Source organism: Periophthalmus magnuspinnatus, chromosome 18 (genome assembly GCF_009829125.3).
Source record: "Periophthalmus magnuspinnatus isolate fPerMag1 chromosome 18, fPerMag1.2.pri, whole genome shotgun sequence".
Taxonomy (NCBI): Eukaryota; Metazoa; Chordata; class Actinopteri; order Gobiiformes; family Gobiidae; genus Periophthalmus; species Periophthalmus magnuspinnatus.
Window position 1 is genome coordinate 13,177,091 of NC_047143.1, and position 13,499 is coordinate 13,190,589.

The following is a 13,499-nucleotide window of genomic DNA, read 5'->3' on the forward strand; positions in this document are numbered from 1 at the left end:
GAGTGTATTATGTAATCTAAATATTTTATTTATCTTAATGTTTATGTATGATATATGTATCATACATATACATGTATGATATATGTATGATTGATAGATAGATAGATATCAAACACAAGCACAATAGGTCTTCTTTAAATACATTCCATTCATAATATAATAGATTTAAATGCAAAATCTGTCATTATAAATTTAAAGTGAAAGTCCCTGGTTCTTTTTAGAATGCTGTGGACATGATGAAGCTTCAGCTGATGTGATCTGGCACACATAAATGTGGAACAGAATGTCATAGAATAGAGTTGACTGAAACATTATGACTGTTTATGAATCAACCAATCAGATTGTTACATGGCTGTTTTATCCAATCAGATCTTCCTATGGCTGTCTTATCCAATCAAACAAAGCAATATTGGGAGGGGCTGCAGCTGGACTCTGCAGTCTGATCACTTTGTATTATGAGAGAAATAGTACCGGTATGTACTTAATAATCAGTACAATAGTATTTATATGGGCCATGTTGTAATCTGTTTGACAAAGGTGAACGGTGTGAGCCAGTGTGTCTGACATGTATTTGTATTTAAATTATTTTGTCAATTCATAACTACAGAAGCAGTTTTATCAATAAATAACATATTTTAATAAAAGTGTGTTTGATGTATTAATTGGAATGTGTACCAATACCTGTTAAAGTTACAAAATTGATAAGCAGATACAAATTGATGGTAAACCTACTATCAAAACTAAATACACATTTGTATCAAAACAAATTTAAGAACACATAGACTTGTATATGCCCTTGGACCACTATGGAACCTACTTGGACAATTAAGGGATTACACAGATATAAGGACATATGGTAATATATAATAAAGTACTACGATGTAATGTTGAAAATCACATTCTAATGGCTAAATGAAGAGTGTTTTTAGTATCACAGTGGTATCAAAATTGGCAAGCTATTGAGTATTGAGTGAGCCTACTCTTTAGTATCGAAATCTAGTTTGAATTTTTTGTATCGTTACAACACTAGTACTATGAACAGAAGATATGATGGCTTACATTTGGAGGAGGATTCCTTACATTTGTCCGGCACATTGACGAATCCATGTGAGAAGGTCCCTGGTTCAAATCCCAGACAGAGAGGGGCCTTTCTGTGAGAAACTGGCATCTATTTAAAGCAGCAATGCGTAATATTTTCTTAATTATTCAACCTTCAAATCCTGCAAATATGTAAGCAACACACACACAACACACACAGAGGAAATGTTTTGGTGCATTATATCAAATGATTTCATAGACTTGTCTGTTGTTTCTTACACCATCATCTGCTTTTGTCAAAATGCATTGTGTTCATCTACATGGAACAACAGCCACCAAAATGATTCAACAAATTACCATTAGTATTTTTCACAACTTTTATACTTTGGTAGATATACACTGGCAAAATATAGCCCACATAAGTGCATAAAACATGCATTCTGATTGATGCACAAAAGTAGCGGACAGTGAGACAGATATGGAGCAATATTGCCATTCAAGATTGATGTTGTTCTGTATTTTTATACAAAGGGATATCATCTTCGTAAAGTACTGAGTGTGTATTCTATCCCAGGCAACATTGTCATATAAATTCACAAATGTGTTTTGAATATTTGGTGAAAGTGCATAGTGTCTTACCCAAGGACACTAGTAAATACATAGAAGAATCTATCAGTTCTAAATTCATCGTGATTATATTATACACCCCTACTTGTATGATGCCGCCATCTTGTGTCTGAGTCAGGTTGTGTCAGGGCGGATATGACTTTTACTTAAAACTCAAACTACACTTTACTAACTCCCCAACTACAGGTATATAGGCACAAACAAATTCTGTGCCTGCATCACCAAATTGACCATAAAAAATATATACAACCGATCAAACTCACTGTAAATGTCTTTATAGTGGCTACAATTAGTAGGAACGAGTCGGCTCTTTTGAATGGTTCCTTAATGTGAACAGTTGGAAACGAGTCTCATTTTAAAAGCACCGAGTCTTCTCTCTATGATTTGTTTGTGGATAAAATAAGTTCTCACATTGGCTTCTGTGATATAAATAAATATAAAAAGAGTCATTCTTTTGTAAGGCTCTTTGAAATGAACAGATCAAAAATTATTATATCCCATCACTAACTGCAAAAAACAAATAAGCAAACAAATGTGGCCAGGTGTAAAATGAATAGACCAGACACCAGCAAAAATGTATGTGGGTCTTTTATTTCCCGGCTGTCCCGAGCGGGAGAACAACATTAATTTTTGGTTTGATTTGGCTTTCTTTTTTTTTTTCTTTGTAATTATCAACAGTAATAATAAAAGACTAAAGATAAAAAAGACAAAAGACAACAGTAGTGGGCTTTTCCTATACCAAAACATGGAATAACACTATTTAGTTCAAACAGCAGAAGAACAATAGAAATGTAATGTAGTTTAACGGTGAATTTCAACTCACTTTAAAATGGCGGACAGACTGCCCAGAACAACTTTGCACACGGAAAACCCCTGGACTGTGCTATCTCCGCTCTGAATCAATCACAAATGTACAAGATCAGTCACAAAATAATAAAACATTCTAAACAATTACATTTGATTGTAACACTCACGTCGTCAGCCGCTCCGTCTTTCCATTACGTGAGCCGTTAGTTTTCACAGGATGGTTAATCTTAAACAAGTCAATCCTAGGTTCTACAAACTACATTTATAATCTTAAAATATGACGCTCATTACAACATTGTTTGTCAATATTAAAGATTATTTTTTTGTGCTCGAAACCCATTCATCTCACATTTCTTACTCACACTGTTCTCTGTCTGTTTCTCACTAAGGCGCTTGGCTGTCTGCGCTTTGATGACATCACACGTTCGACTTCAAATACTGCATTACCCGTATAGTACAGTCATCTATTGGCTAGGTCGAAAATTGCAACTACTTCTTGTTAGGTTATATTTTTTATATTTGACCCAGCCACACACGCGCGCGCACCCCCATCCACACACACACCAAAAATAATTGAAAATAGCTTCAACGCCTACTTTACCATGTTTTAACGTCGGTAGGCGGAGCTTAAAGCGGAAAATAAAACCCCGCGCGCGCCTCTCTTTCTTCCACTTCCTGCCAGTGTCTGAGAGAGGTAAGAGCGTAACTATATTTGTTTTTTGCTAATTTGCGTGCTTCCAAGCGGTTTTATAATCTAAAGACAAAACACCTGCTCCAATTTGGAGCCATATGTTTAAGATTTACTACCGCGACTTGTCTTGAATGTAAGGCCCAAGACGCCGCAGCCGCCATGCTACTCGTTCTTACCGATCCAATCCTTTGCCATCCTGTTGTAAATTGCAACACATCTGAATATAATGATATCCACGAAGCTTTTTAACATGTGTTGTACAATTAGCAGTTAGTATTAATTGTTAAAAGTACGACATTTCAAGAGCACGTTGCCATGTTTGGTGCCATGGCCTAGTACGCGCAGTGTCTTGGCGTGATGATACTTTTCACAGACCTGTACTGAACCCTGTGATTGCAATTTTACACTTCTGATTGAAGACACTGCGATACAACCCCACGTTACGGCATACTTATATGCTAAATGAGTCCTGTAACCGTCTATTTTTTCTTTTTTTTTCTTTTGCAGGGAACAGGAAGTTGGAGCCATGCTGGATCTTAAGAATCATGAAGGTTTGTGGATTTTCATGCTGACACACACAAATGCCACAGGAATGCTACAGTGATGTCTTGAACTCTCTCACTGAAAAGATTTGAGGAAAGCTCAAAACTAAGCCTGAGTAGCAGTTTGCTAGTTTATCACAAGTACTGAGGTATGGGGCAGATCCAAACAAAGAAATTGAATTACCCTTTTGAGATACAGAATTCTACACCTATTTCTAAATCTTTTACCAATTTGAGAAAATTTTAATGCACTATGTAGCTTCTGATGGAGGGCCTGCCACCTGTCCATGGTGATATTGCGCTGAAATGTTACAGTACTGAAATCATCCATTTATTCACTAAGGTTTGTATTGCTCTAGAATATCCAGGACACCGTGTTTTCTTGCCATTTGCTCACCTCGCCACAGATCCGACCTGTCACCTGATTGTGCACAATTTAGTCCCCATCTGCCTAACTTTAACATAGGTTTTGTACAATTGAAAGTTAATTTTAAAAGTTTGGAAAAGATGGTTCTGCCCTTATGGGCCTATGTGAACTGCCTTTACCTGTTGTTCACAGGTCGACAGTGCAGCTGGTCCAGACTCGTGCACCAGGTAAACATTAGTGTGACATCTCTGCTCTTGTCTGAGTGCAGTGATGAGCCCTGAACTCTCTCTTGCTGAATTGACTTTTGAAGTAATCACTTTACCAGATTCTGAGCATATTTGATTCATGTCACCTTTTCCCCACCAGTGATAGTTGGATGTGTAACGTGTGTGTTAATTTCAGGGTCCTGCAGCTCCAGTCTTCTTGGTGAGTGAGTCAGAACACACTGACTGTTAAATGAACCAGATGATGATAGGAGAATAGACAAGCATATAGCTGACTCCAGTGATGTCTTCTCTCTCTGATTGGCCCTCTGCTGTAGCTACATGTTTGCCCGCTTCGCTACTGCTCTAATCAAGCTTTGTGTTGTAGACCGGTGTGGTGATCCAGGACCAGTGACTGCTTCATGTCCACAGGTAGGTGAGGAACATGCCGTGTGCTTGTGGCGCTGATGATTCTACAGATGAGCATATGCCTGAGTCTGCTGATGTCTACCAGTAATCTGAAAGCCCTTCAGGGGTGAGCCCCAGTGATTAGCCCAGCTCTTTGCTCAAAGGGACACACCTTGCTTGGATAAGGGCTCATTAAACTTAATTTACTTTCACACCTAAAACTGCCACTCAGATGTATTGTACACCTTTGCTTTTACACAGGGCCACTGTTCTCACTTTGATGTGGTACTGACTTTGTTCCTGCTTGTCTAGAGTGGCCTGAAGATGGAACACCTGTCCTGGAGACAAACGCAGCATGTGAATGAAAGGTCAGCCCATTAAACAAATTGCCCAAGTGTTGAATGAATCCTTTACTTTAAAAACCCCACTTACACTAGCTTCAGTCAAACACTCATTGTCCTGTTTGAGAGGATGAACGGGCTAAGTCCATGTACTTCTGGACGACAGCGTCTCATGGCAGTTTGTCACCAAAGCACTGATCAAACATGTTCTTGTATTGCTCAGCACTGGTGTGCCAGCTCTTTCTCACCACACTCTCTGCAGGGCTTCACTGGCTGTCTCCTGAAGGTTTTCTCTGGCTGTCTCCTGGAGGTAAGCTTGTCTTCTGCTTTGTTTCTCTGTAGGTCAGTGATGATGATACTTAGCTCACTTTGAGTGCCAGTGAAATTACATGAACATCTGAGGCCTGCTCAGACCCAAGAGGGGTTGAGCTGAGGCAGGACATCTGGTCTAATGGCTGTTGTGTCCACAGGTCCTGTTTGCTGAGGTGAGGGTCATCATGTGTTTTTTTTTTTTTTTTTTTTTAATTGAACCTTCTGATCGTGATGAGAGAACTTTGGAATCTCGTTCGTCTGAGCTCCTGCTGAGAAATGGAATTCTGACTTCAGTCATGTGGTGTGTGTGTGTGATCTGTTGCTGAGCTGTGTGTGCTGCCTTTAAAAATCTGTGTTTAACAGGCCCTGATTGCATCAGTACTGTTAAAGATTGTCCCTCAGTGGAGCTTCAGCCTCTGGTCAGGTGAGCTTCTGCTGCTAAATGAGCTCTGCGTCTCTGTGCTGATGAGAGCTACACATGTCTGAGGCCAGGTGTCAGTGCCAGACCTGAGAAGGTGAACCCACTGGTGCTGCCCTGGCACATGGCTGACTGCTTGTTGGGAATCCAACAGTCTGAACTGAGACCAGGGTTGTGTCAAGGGAGAAAAGTCTTTGTGTTGGTTTAATTAATTTCTTGTGTTCTCAGGTTCTGCTGCGAGCCTGCACCTGCTCAGGTGAGCCATCTTGGCCTTATATTATTGTACTGCTGTGAGAATGATGACAACCCTAAACAGTGGGTCCCGAGGACGACTACTGTGGCCCGGCCAGACACTGAGAACCCGTATGGCTCTGGCCTGGTGTAAAGTGTCCCCGGTTCACAGGCCTCATGGCCTGAGTAACTGAGAAAATGATCTGATCGCATTCTTGAGCAATCATAGACGGGTCATTCCAGTGATGTACCTAATTTTTTATTTTTTTTGTAAGGACTGGGAATGGACATTTACGCCTGGTAAGTGTGTTTAAATGCCTTATCTGCTCCATCTTCTGGCATTGTACATAATGAATACAAGTTTAAAGTGCACCAGATTTATGCCTGTAAATGCATAAGATTAATTTAAACTACACATGCCACTGACATTGACACCCTACAAATACTGAATGATTAACTACAGGAAGTGATACAGGGCTTAACACAAGCTAGCCCTCGTGCTGTCAGTTCTATAAATGATGATCGGTTTTACCGCCCCAGTCTGAATGTACATGACTGATTGGTATCCTCTGAGCTCTTCTTCTGCTCTGCACATGCTGCTAAGAACATGTCTTTAGGTCTTTCTAAGCGGTGACCTTTTCTTACAGGTTTGACCTGATCTACGTTCTGAGGGCTTTTGCTGGAAATACCAGTGGTGTTGTATTGGTGAGTAATGTTTACTGCTGACACAATCAGGGCTTTGGCACTACAGTTTAAACTGACTATATTCAATTCTATAAAGCATTGTTGCTTGACTCCTTCCCCTCTTAGGTGCAGAGACCCTGACAGGAATGCAGTATGTCATGCCTCGGTGCTGGTCACATGGTAAGTCTAGTATGAGTGTCAGATACTGCCCCAGTCTGAACTGGGTGATTGGTATCCCCCCTCTGATACACTTTTTTTTTTTCTTTTTTTTTTTTTTGATGCCTTTTAACTTCTGCAGTCTGGCATCAGTGTGTTCTGCAGATGAATGGTAAGGACATCTTTTAAACATGGAGAAGTGATGAGTCAACACTCCTGTAGTCAGAATCTGATGACGGATTGGTATCCCCGCTGACCTGATCTCCACTAATGCATGCATATTCATGTTCCATAACACTGTTCTAAACCTCCTTGTCTTTGCAGCCTGAAGATGCAGTGATCAGATGTTTGTGAGCTGTTTTTTAAATAAAAATTTTGATGAGTCAATGCCACTTTCAAAACTGAATTTGAGCTGGTATATTTACAAAAATTAAATTTGTAACAAATGGGAAAACACTTTCCCTGCCATAGCTTAACAGCAAAAAAAAGATGAGGTGACACTGGCCCTGTGGAGGCCCAGTGTTGAGCTGTCAGTCCTGTTCCAGCCTTCTCAGAATGGTACCGTTAACAGGCTTGAAGTGCAGTCTAGCCTGGTTGAGGTTGGCACAAATCTGCAGACAACTGAGATTTCAGGGTGGTTCTGATTGTACACATCTAAATGCCTGGCTAATTACTCATCCAAGAATATTTATAAATATTTGGCCCACCACGCCCTCTCTGGAGGGGTTTGTGACCCTTTTTCTATGACTGGAGCAGGTATAGTCACTGAAAACCAGTACCCATATCCCATTATCAAGAGTTTGACACACTTCAGTGGTTTTCCCTTTGTTTCCACTAGTCTTAACCAGTTGTTTTTTTTTTTCCCATTGGCTATAATTTACCATGTGTACCAGTTTTGTAGTACTAATAACCATTTAAATATTAGCATATTTTGGATTCAAATACTGCTCTCCTCCATCTTTTAAATTTCAAGTACCCCCTTGGCAAAGTGTACACTTGGCACTACAAACTGACAGGTGCAAGTGTAGGAAGTCTTTATTTTTAAAAGGCCAAGTGAGTGCTTATGTGGTGCAGGGAGTTCCTGGTTGTTTGAAGAACATGAGCAGCCCTAGAGTCCCAGACCCAGCTCCTCTCAGTCTGCAGTGAAGATCCGGGCCGCAATGTCATCCAGCAGCCAGTCGACTCCGGTCAGCAGGTTGTCCCCTGTGACTGCGCTGCAACCCAGAATGCACCAGTGATGGCTCTTGATGTCATCCAGAGCCAGGGCCTGCACAGACAGTCCAATATGTACAGACTACATTCTAAAGAAATGAGTACCTGGGTTTAAAATGCATGACTCAAATTGGTGGGATAATACTTGTTCTGACTATCAATTATAATTTCACACTGACCAGGAAGCAATTGGCCAAGAAAAATGTTAAATTACAGGAAGTTTATTTTAGAGGGTTCTGTTTTGATGACATGCTAGGAAGAATTCTATCCAAAAGTTCAGCACAAATTGCACAAACATTTTTGATACGTTAAGCATTTTGACAAAGTACAGGTGTTTTCTTATATATTTGTCAAATGGCTTCGGCTTAGTGTACACCATGGTTGCTGGAGAAATATGAAATTCCCTAGTGTGCATAATCATTTTGGTACAAATTTCTCAAGGGATTATATACTTGGAAAAGATGGTTCTGCCCTTATGGGCCTATGTGAACTGCCTTTAACTGTTGTTACAGGCTTATACTATATATACTTTTAACAGATATGGCTTTTCATTTTTGCAATTTTAGAGGTAAAAATAAAAACTGAGAAATGTGTTGGTATCAGAACTTGGATGGGCACATGATTTTTCGGATAGTACAATTTTCATAATTATCAGACAAAAGCCAGTGTCCCTATTTGTGTGCTAGCAGAGTGGTTAGTAGCAGATACCTTACCTCTCGGATGGCCTCTTTAGATAGCGCTCCAGGCAGGTCCTGCTTGTTAGCAAATACGAGTAACGTAGCTCCAGCTAACCTCTGCAAGGGCAAATAATACAGTCTAGGTCAGGGGTGCCCAAACTCTTTTCACCGAGGGCCATATCTTGAAAAATATTCAACACAGAGGACCACAGACCAGTGGTCAATACAGTGGATAATTCAGATGAGTGCGTTTAATATACTTTAAATAAGGCTTGGGATATTAATAGTAGGTCTGTATGACAATGCAATGTTATTTAGGTTATATTGGTAGGGTTACTCAAATTTGCGGTAAAAAGTACTGATTATGATCAATTGGGCCAGATCAACTGAAGGCCTGAGGGCCGCATTTGGCCCCCGGACCATAGTTTGGACACCCCTGGTCTAGGTTCTTAAAGGCAATCATGTCATATTCGATGCAAAGATATCACGCAATTTGAGCTTTTAGCAGCAAAAATAAATAAGAGCTATATAACACATTTGGTGTTCAGTTCTGCCTTATTTTATTTTAGAGAAATAAATGCTGTTTTCAGTCTTAATGATGGTCGATATCAGGTATTGGCAGATACTTAAGGCTATAGTATCGAAATTGGTACCGGAACTGAAAAAGCTGGGTTGCTGCATCCCTAGTTATAGTATCTTTTCTTTTCTTTCCTCCTCCTTCTCTCTTTTTCTCAACATTCTTCCTCCTTTTCTTTCTCTCTCTCCTTATATATAGGTTGGGAATGAGAAGATATATAAAATATATACTGTATATAAAAGCACTAAAGAAAGTATCATCAAAAAAGTTGTTAAAGGAAGTGTTGAGGAAATAGTGATTATAATTGTCAGTTTAGAGTAGGGTTATCATAAGTATTGAAAATCAGATACTAACCAATAATAAAACAAGTATCGAAACTAGATACTCATTTGAGCAGGTATCCAGACTAAAAAAGTCACATTCACAGAACAGAAATGAACCTTTCCTGAATAACTTGAAAATTATCTTGAGCTGAATCATAACAATAATAAGACCACATAGACTAGTATATGTCCATGGACCACTATGGAATCTACCTGGACACAGGGATTACACTACCATTTGATCTTGAAAATTACATCCTACTGTCTGAGGAAAGAGTGTTTAAGAAAGAGTATTATCATTGTGGCATTGGACTCTGTATTGAGTATTCAGTCTAAGTATCAAAATCGAGTTTGAAGTTTTAAACATGTTCAAGTAAAATATAGCTTTTACAGATAACAACTGTAAAGCTGATTTATCCTTAATTACACAAACATTGGATGAACATTGGACTTAGTTCTCTGCATTTCGTTTGGGGGTGGGGCTTAGCATTCCATGTCAATGAAAGCTAAATAGCTGCTGCCTGCTGTATTTTCCCTAGACAGTTTCAATATCAGCAGATGTAATTACAGCAAATATTAAAACTCAGCAACACTGACAGTATTTTTTGTGATCTATTAAATACAGTTGACTAATAATTTTATAATTATCTTTTCTCTTAATAATTACTGCTCAGTTTTGCCAAGATTCGGTTAGCAAACCTAACCAAAACCGTAAACTTAACCTGATTGTGAAAAAATATAATTTCCGAAATCAACATTTGTGAACATAGCTACAAATACCCAGTGAGTGGGGGGAAAAACTGGATGTGTTTTTTTTTTTTCTAATTTTAGGTTTACATTAAACTTTGTCTTGTCAAAAAGACTGCTTTTTAGACTTAGCAGCTCAAGTGAACAGAAAACAGTGTTTAAAAGAAGGCTACCATAATTGCAATAGAATGTTAAAGCAGACCCATTATGCAAAATCACCTTTTAAGACCATGTTAGTAGTTACTCCAATGTAACGCTCAATGCACTCTTTACTACACTGAATGTGTAGGGGGTTTTTTTAACTGTAAGAGGGCAGACTACATACAGTTTGTTTTAAATTAGGGGGAAAAGTAATTATGGCTAAGGTTAGGATCAGTCTCCCAATGAATGGAAGTCAATGTAACGTCCCCAAAAAGGATGAAAACATAACATGTGTATTAGTGTATTAGCATGTGTTAGCATATATTAATGTGGCACCTCCTCCGGCAGTAGTGTATTATCGTGTGTTAGTGTGGTACCTCCTCCAGCAGCAGTGCGCTCAGCTCCTGTCTGCAGTCATCCAGTCTGAGTCGGTCAGCACTGTCCACCACCCACACCAGCCCATCTGTGCTCTCAAAGTAGTTCCTCCAATAAGAGCGTAGCGATTTCTGACCGCCTACGTCCCACATGTTCAACTTATACCTGTGACCACAAAAAATATAATTCTAATATCAGCATCCTTCTACCCATATATTTTTTCTCCAAATATATTCACTGTCCCTCCTCTGTACCATATATTCATTGTCCCTCCTCTGTACCATGTAATCCCTGTCCCTTTACTGTACCATATATTTACTGTGCCTCCTCTGTACCATATATTCACTGTTCTTCCCCTGTACCATATAATCACTGTGCCTCATTTGTACCATATATTCTTACCCCCGGTGCTCCAGTGTCTTAATGTTGAAGCCTAGTGTTGGAGAGATGGTGCTGACGTCTTCTCCATTGAATTTCTTGAGGATTGTGGTCTTTCCTGCGTTATCCAGGCCCCTGAATGCCACTGGTTATAGAGGATATAAATTACTTATGCCGACAAGGGTATACACAGCAGCTTTGGGCTCAGTTACATTTACGTCAGGAATTGATTTGTACTTTTCAGCAGAGGTGTGTAGAGTAGAAAAAAAAAGTACTCTTACTCTACTTGGGAAAAGTACTACTGAACTAAGAGTAATTGTCAGGACATAACATATGATTTCTAAGACTAAACATTAGACAATACACAAATCTGGTATTTTCAAAGGATAGACACAAAACTGAGACAAACTAATTCATATCTGAAGTGGTGGTGGAGTGGTGCAAGAAACACAAATGTTCAAATAATTTCATACTGTCAACCTAAAGCTTTTGTCGCTTGCGGACTGATTCACAGTGGGAAGAGTAACCACAACTTTTACCCAAGTAAGAGTACTATTACTTCAATAAAAATATTACTTAAGTGGTAGTAAAAGTATGCTGTCAGAAAAGTACTTTGAAAGGTATATTTTTTTTCAAAGTTACTCAAGTAAACTGAGTTTACATTTTAGTAATTAAGAGTAATTCTTTCACCCTATACTTGACGGTAACAGTATTCATATGTGAGTAAAAGTTGTGGTTACTCTTCCCACTGTTACTGTTCCCTACATGTGACAAAATGAAATTATTTGAATATTTGTGTTTCTTGCACTGCTCCTTCAAATATGATTTAGTTTGTCTAATGTTTTCTTAATTTTTCATTAATTAATTAATCTGATTTGAAATACATTTTTGTCGAATCTGTGACTCAGTACTCAAGTAGTCCCCGAATTACAGAAATACAGTGTAATTACACCAATAAATAATAAGAACAGCTGCCCACTGTCTCACTCTGAGCGACACAGACTCATACAACCTCACCCACGTACAATACAACAATGAGCATTAAAGGGCCCATATTACGCAATGTTCTGAGCTATGTTATAATGTTGTTTCCTCATCAGAAACATACTTGGAGTTGCGTTTTGTTTCAATCACAAATGTTAAACACACAAATCCTGCAAATATAGACTGATTTCTTCTCTCAGATAGAAAACACTCTCTTCCACCTTGTGATGTCATGTGGTAATACAGGAATTGCCCCACTGGGTTTTAAAACTACACCTTCACAAGAATCATTTGGATTATTTCAACCTTGGAATAGTCAATCTCTTCTGAACTAAAGGTAAAAGGTAGCTGTTAACTGGAAAACTACTGCTTTGTGGCATCACAAGTTGGAACAGAGCATTTTGTGGTTTGGAGATGTAAACTGACTAACAATAAAGTGTTACTCATGTGTGAAACAAACAAACACAACTCCAGGTATGTTTTTGAGGAGGCAACAACATTATGACATGACTTAAAGCTCACAAGAGTATTTTTTTTTGTAATGTAGGACCTTTAAGTATTCTTCCTCTGCCACCTCTGACAGTAGTAATCTCAGTCACGTAAACATGAGAGATGCTAGGTTGATGCTAGTCCTGTACGTAAAAGGATACAACATGAGCAGCCTCATCTCCCGCTCCTTCTGCTTGAGTTTTTTCAGAATGGTGAGCAGACCCATGTGGACTTCTCCGTCAGCGCGGACACTCACCTAACGCGATGATTTCGGTTTTAAAAGTGATGTTTTGGTGAATGAAGTGACTATAATACAAGTCTAATGCAGCATTGCAGACCCGGAAGCCCCTAAAGCCGCAATCTTGCCCCCGCTGTCACCGATTGGCTCGTTCATCCTAGAGCGAGCTGTGATTGGTGAAAGGCTAGCTAGGCGTGGGCTGCGTGGGAAAGAGCGTTGGAGCCCTCTTGTGCCAGTCTGTGGTATGACAGTCAAATAAGTGTGTGGGTGTGTGTGTGTGTGTGGGGGTGGGGGTGGGGGTGGGGGGGGGTGGGTGGGGGGGTGTCTGTCTGTCTGTCTCTCTCTCTCTCTCTCCCTCTCTCTCTCTCATCACATCACTCTGTTATCCTTCAGTCTTCACATGAGAAAGTGAAAGTATCCACGGTCCCCGCGCTGCCGCTAAAAGGAGCCGTTTCGAATAAAAGGAAAGTGAAGGCACGCCGTCATGGTTCGTCACTGCACACACCCCTCTGTGATCGTCTCACCACACCGCC

General features: G+C 39.7%; 1 protein-coding gene, 1 long non-coding RNA gene and 4 other non-coding genes across 6 annotated transcripts; 5 read left to right on the top strand and 1 right to left on the bottom strand.

The window, feature by feature from the left end:
- The first annotated feature begins 3,137 nt into the window (after positions 1 to 3,137).
- On the top strand, positions 3,138 to 7,755 carry LOC117386433 (uncharacterized). The gene is made up of 15 exons (XR_004542669.2): positions 3,138 to 3,166; positions 3,671 to 3,714; positions 4,265 to 4,299; positions 4,475 to 4,498; positions 4,664 to 4,707; positions 4,996 to 5,051; positions 5,287 to 5,334; positions 5,495 to 5,509; positions 5,700 to 5,760; positions 5,983 to 6,010; positions 6,261 to 6,285; positions 6,633 to 6,690; positions 6,796 to 6,849; positions 6,968 to 6,997; positions 7,150 to 7,755. It is a non-coding gene; the product is annotated as an uncharacterized LOC117386433 (long non-coding RNA).
- On the top strand, positions 5,366 to 5,430 carry LOC117386740 (small nucleolar RNA SNORD29). Its single transcript, XR_004542715.1, has one exon. It is a non-coding gene; the product is annotated as a small nucleolar RNA SNORD29 (small nucleolar RNA).
- On the top strand, positions 5,561 to 5,629 carry LOC117386741 (small nucleolar RNA SNORD30). The gene has a single exon (XR_004542716.1). It is a non-coding gene; the product is annotated as a small nucleolar RNA SNORD30 (small nucleolar RNA).
- Positions 5,794 to 5,918, top strand: LOC117386743 (small nucleolar RNA SNORD22). Its single transcript, XR_004542718.1, has one exon. It is a non-coding gene; the product is annotated as a small nucleolar RNA SNORD22 (small nucleolar RNA).
- LOC117386742 (small nucleolar RNA SNORD31) lies at positions 6,494 to 6,564 on the top strand. The gene has a single exon (XR_004542717.1). It is a non-coding gene; the product is annotated as a small nucleolar RNA SNORD31 (small nucleolar RNA).
- Positions 7,756 to 7,849: 94 nt separating the features above from the next.
- Positions 7,850 to 13,068, bottom strand: arl2 (ADP-ribosylation factor-like 2). Its single transcript, XM_033983788.2, has 5 exons — positions 12,890 to 13,068; positions 11,280 to 11,390; positions 10,880 to 11,042; positions 8,751 to 8,831; positions 7,850 to 8,092 (listed from the first exon to the last, which is right to left on the bottom strand). Exons 1-5 carry the CDS (start codon positions 12,952 to 12,954, stop codon positions 7,958 to 7,960), a joined length of 555 nt encoding a protein of 184 aa, XP_033839679.1. The 5' UTR covers positions 12,955 to 13,068; the 3' UTR covers positions 7,850 to 7,957.
- Positions 13,069 to 13,499: the final 431 nt, after the last annotated feature.

Excerpts from the sequence above, each read along its gene's own strand:
- arl2 (XM_033983788.2), bottom strand. The coding sequence starts at position 12,954 with ATGGGTCTGCTCACCATTCTGAAAAAACTCAAGCAGAAGGAGCGGGAG. Across the intron at positions 11,391-12,889 it reads GAGATGAGGCTGCTCATGTT|GGGCCTGGATAACGCAGGAA; the intron begins GTATCCTTTTAC and ends AGTGGCATTCAG. Across the intron at positions 11,043-11,279 it reads AAGACACTGGAGCACCGGGG|GTATAAGTTGAACATGTGGG; the intron begins GTAAGAATATAT and ends TTGTGGTCACAG.